General features: G+C 53.4%; 1 protein-coding gene across 1 annotated transcript; it reads left to right on the top strand.

The window, feature by feature from the left end:
* Positions 1-2,117: 2,117 nt before the first annotated feature.
* LOC129040802 (splicing factor 3A subunit 2-like) lies at positions 2,118-2,912 on the top strand (the record flags this gene model as incomplete). Its single annotated transcript, XM_054495627.1, has 1 exon — positions 2,118-2,912. A coding segment is annotated over one exon (795 nt), but the record flags the coding sequence as incomplete, so codon positions are not given.
* Positions 2,913-5,061: the final 2,149 nt, after the last annotated feature.

Genomic DNA, 5,061 nt, shown 5'->3' with positions numbered 1-5,061 from the left:
CCATCCATCCGCCCATGCGTCCATCCACCATCCACGATACCTCCACCATTCACCATCCATCCACCATTCATCCTGCATTCTCATCCATCCACCATCCACCATCCATCCATCCACCATCCATCCACCATTCATCCTCCATTCTCATCCATCCATCCATCCACCCACCATCCATCCACCATCCATCCACTATTCATCCTCCATTCTCATCCATCCATCCATGCATCCATCCATCCATCCATCCACCATCCATCCTCCATTCTCATCCATCCATCCACCATCCATCCTCCATCCATCCTCCATCCACCATTCATCCTCCATCCATCCTCCATCCACCATTCATCCTCCATCCATCCATCTATCCATTCATGCATCCATCCATCCACCATCCATCCATCCATCCACCATTCATCCTCCATTCTCATCCATCCATCCACCATCCATCCATCCATCCACCATTCATCCTCCATCCATCCATCTATCCATTCATGCATCCATCCATCCACCATCCAACCATCCATCTAACATTCATCCTCTATTCTCATCCATCCATCCATCCACCATCCATCCTCCATCCACCATTCATCCTCCATTCTCATCCATCCATCCTCCATTCTCATCCATACATCCATCCATTCACCATCCATCCTCCATTCTCATCCATCCATCCATCCATCCACCATCCATCCTCCATTCTCATCCATCCATCCATCCACCATCCATCCTCCATCCATCCTCCATCCACCATTCATCCTCCATCCATCCATCTATCCATTCATGCATCCATCCATCCACCATCCATCCATCCATCCACCATTCATCCTCCATTCTCATCCATCCATCCACCATCCATCCATCCATCCACCATTCATCCTCCATCCATCCATCTATCCATTCATGCATCCATCCATCCACCATCCAACCATCCATCCAACATTCATCCTCTATTCTCATCCATCCATCCATCCACCATCCATCCTCCATCCACCATTCATCCTCCATTCTCATCCATCCATCCTCCATTCTCATCCATACATCCATCCATTCACCATCCATCCTCCATTCTCATCCATCCATCCATCCATCCACCATCCATCCTCCATTCTCATCCATCCATCCATCCACCATCCATCCTCCATCCATCCTCCATCCACCATTCATCCTCCATCCATCCATCTATCCATTCATGCATCCATCCATCCACCATCCATCCATCCATCCACCATCCATCCTCCATTCTCATCCATCCATCCATCCATCCATTCACCATCCATCCTCCATTCTCATCCATCCATCCATGCATCCATCCATCCATCCATCCACCATCCATCCTCCATTCTCATCCATCCATCCATCCACCATCCATCCTCCATTCTCATCCATCCATCCATCCACCATCCATCCTCCATCCATCCTCCATCCACCATTCATCCTCCATCCATCCATCTATCCATTCATGCATCCATCCACCATCCATCCATCCATCCACCATTTATCCTCCATTCTCATCCATCCATCCACCATCCATCCATCCATCCATCCACCATTCATCCACCATTCATCATCCATCCATCCATCCATCCATCCATCCACCATTCATCCTCCATCCATCCATCTATCCATTCATGCATCCATCCATCCACCATCCAACCATCCATCCAACATTCATCCTCTATTCTCATCCATCCATCCATCCACCATCCATCCTCCATCCACCATTCATCCTCCATTCTCATCCATCCATCCACCATCCATCCATCCATCCACCATCCATCCATCCACCATCCATCCTCCATTCTCATCCATCCATCCATCCATTCACCATCCATCCTCCATTCTCATCCATCCATCCATCCACCATCCATCCTCCATTCTCATCCATCCATCCATCCACCATCCATCCTCCATCCATCCTCCATCCACCATCCATCCATCCATCCACCATCCATCCATCCACCATCCATCCTCCATTCTCATCCATCCATCCATCCATTCACCATCCATCCTCCATTCTCATCCATCCATCTATCCACCATCCATCCTCCATTCTCGTCCATCCATCCATCCACCATCCATCCTCCATCCATCCTCCATCCACCATTCATCCTCCATCCATCTATCCATTCATGCATCCATGCATCCACCATCCATCCATCCATCCATCCACCATTCATCCTCCATTCTCATCCATCCATCCACCATCCATCCATCCATCCATCCACCATCCATCCATACATCCATCCACCATCCATCCATACATCCACCATCCATCCATCCACCATCCATCCATCCATCCACCATTCATCCTCCATTCTCATCCATCCATCCACCATCCATCCATCCATCCATCCATCCACCATCCATCCACCATTCATCATCCATCCATCCATCCATCCATCCATCCATCCATCCACCATTCATCCTCCATCCATCCATCTATCCATTCATGCATCCATCCGTCCACCATCCATCCATCCATCCAACATTCATCCTCTATTCTCATCCATCCATCCATCTACCATCCATCCTCCATCCATCCTCCATCCACCATTCATCCTCCATCCATCCATCTATCCATTCATGCATCCATCCATCCATCATCCATCCATCCACCATTCATCCCCCATTCTCATCCATCCATCCACCATCCATCCACCATTCATTCATCTATCCATCCATCCACCATCCATCCATCCATCCATCCACCATCCATGCATCCATCCTTCCATCCACCATTCATCATCCATCCATCCATCCATCCATCCATCCATCCACCATTCATCCTCCATCCATCCGTCCACCATTCATCATCCATCCATCCATCCATCCATGCATCCATGAATCCATCTGTCCATCCATCCCTCCATCCATCCATCCACCCACCATCCATCCACCATTCATCCTCCATTCTCATCCATCCACCATCCACCATCCATCCATCCACCATTCACCATCCATCCACCATTTATCCTTCATCCACCATCCATTCATCCACCATCCATTCATTCACCATCTACCATCCGTCCTTCCACCATCTATCTTTTATCCTCCATCCACCATCCATCCATCCATCCATCCATCCATCCATCCATCCATCCTCCATCCATCCTTTATCTGCCATCCATCCATCCATTAGCTATTGTTACCTCCTCTGAGTCAGATGTGGCTCTAGGCAAGGGGATGCAGTGACAAGATACAGCCCCACCCTATGAGGCTGATACTCCAGTGCTTTAAGGCACGGGGGAAATAAAGCACAGAAACCAAAGGGACTCACAATGTCTTTTGCCCTCAGGGCTGGGGGCCCTGTGGGGGCATTTCTGAGTGCCAGGCATTGTTCCACAGAGCCCTTGAGCCTGTGGTGGGCAACAGGCTGGGAGCCACATTTATTGAGCACCTGCTGTGCACCGAGCACACTTTGGGCTCCTCACACAGCAATGAGCTCACCTGAACTCCTATAGGGGAGATTTCAATTTGCAGACAGGAGAAGAGCTGGGGGAGGAGCCCACATGCTGGGGAGAAGCCACCGGTGATCTGAACCCAGGCGGTCAGTCTCCCTGCTGCTGTTTCTCAGCAGGGAGTTGCCCCAAGGGCTGGGTGGTGGCCGGGTACTGTGGGTGGACACCTGTGAGTTTCCTGGAGTTCGGCTTTCATTCAGAAGCTGGGTTGGAACAAGAGGAGGCCGGACAGGCACCCTCAGTGTGACCTTTTATCTCGGCAGTCTTGCTGGCCCTGGCCAAGGTGGGTCTCAATTTCTTTCTGGTCTCCACTGGAATTACTTAATGGATAAAAAATAACCATGTCCAGGGCTCAAGTATCAGCCGCGGGAACAGCCAGCATCGGCAGCCAGGGACCTCTCGCTGCCCGGCCAGTTCCGGAAAAAGCCTGCCTCTCCTCCGCACAGCTGGCTGTGTGTGGGTGTGGCGAGGGTGGGGGGTGGAAGGAGCACTGGACCTGGAGTCTGAGGGCCCTGGGTGCAAATCGACTTCACCCCAAGGAAGTCAGTATGACTTGAGGCAAACCAATGACCCTTTCTTTAAAAATTGGCCAACGAGGGCTCAGCATGGTCACCGTGAGGGTCCAATGAGGTGACTCGGGTGGGAGCAGTGGCATCACTGGCATTTTCTCATCTTCCTCCTCCTTCCTTCCCCCTTGGCAGTGCAGGGTGTGATGGCTTCCTCGCCTGATGGTGACACAACCAGCCTCATCTTGGTGGTGGGCGCCCACGTCACACAGGCCACGCTCCAGCTTCCCGGGTGCCCACGTGTTTATGAACCGGCCCCATCGTGGTGGTGGGCGCCCACGTCACACAGGCCATGCTCCAGCTTCCCGGGTGCCCACGTGTTTATGAACTGGCCCCATAGTGGTGGTGGGCACCCACGTCACACAGGCCATGCTCCAGCTTCCCGGGTGCCCACGTGTTTATGAACTGGCCCCATCGTGGTGGTGGGCGTCCACGTCACACAGGCCACGCTCCAGCTTCCCGGGTGCCCACGTGTTTATGAACCGGCCCCATTGTGGTGGTGGGCGCCCACGTCACACAGGCCACGCTCCAGCTTCCCGGGTACCCACGTGTTTATGAACCGGCCCCATGGTGGTGGTGGGCGCCCACGTCACACAGGCCACGCTCCAGCTTCCCGGGTGCCCACGTGTTTATGAACCGGCCCCATGGTGGTGGTGGGCGCCCACGTCACACAGGCCACGCTCCAGCTTCCCGGGTGCCCACGTGTTTATGAACCGGCCCCATCGTGGTGGTGGGCGCCCACGTCACACAGGCCACGCTCCAGCTTCCCGGGTGCCCACGTGTTTATGAACCGGCCCCATAGTGGTGGTGGGCGTCCACGTCACATTGGCCATGCTCCAGCTTCCCGGGTGCCCACGTGATTATGAACCGGCCCCATCGTGGTGGTGGGCTCCCACGTCACACAGGCCACGCTCCAGCTTCCCGGGTGCCCACGTGTTTATGAACCGGCCCCATCGTGGTGGTGGGCGCCCACGTCACACAGGCCACGCTCCAGCTTCCCGGGTGCCCACGTGTTTATGAACCGGCCCCATAGTGGTGGTGGG

Source organism: Pongo pygmaeus, chromosome 6, assembly GCF_028885625.2.
Source record: "Pongo pygmaeus isolate AG05252 chromosome 6, NHGRI_mPonPyg2-v2.0_pri, whole genome shotgun sequence".
NCBI classification, from domain to species: domain Eukaryota; kingdom Metazoa; phylum Chordata; class Mammalia; order Primates; family Hominidae; genus Pongo; species Pongo pygmaeus.
This window is presented reverse-complemented; position numbering and strand designations above follow the sequence as displayed.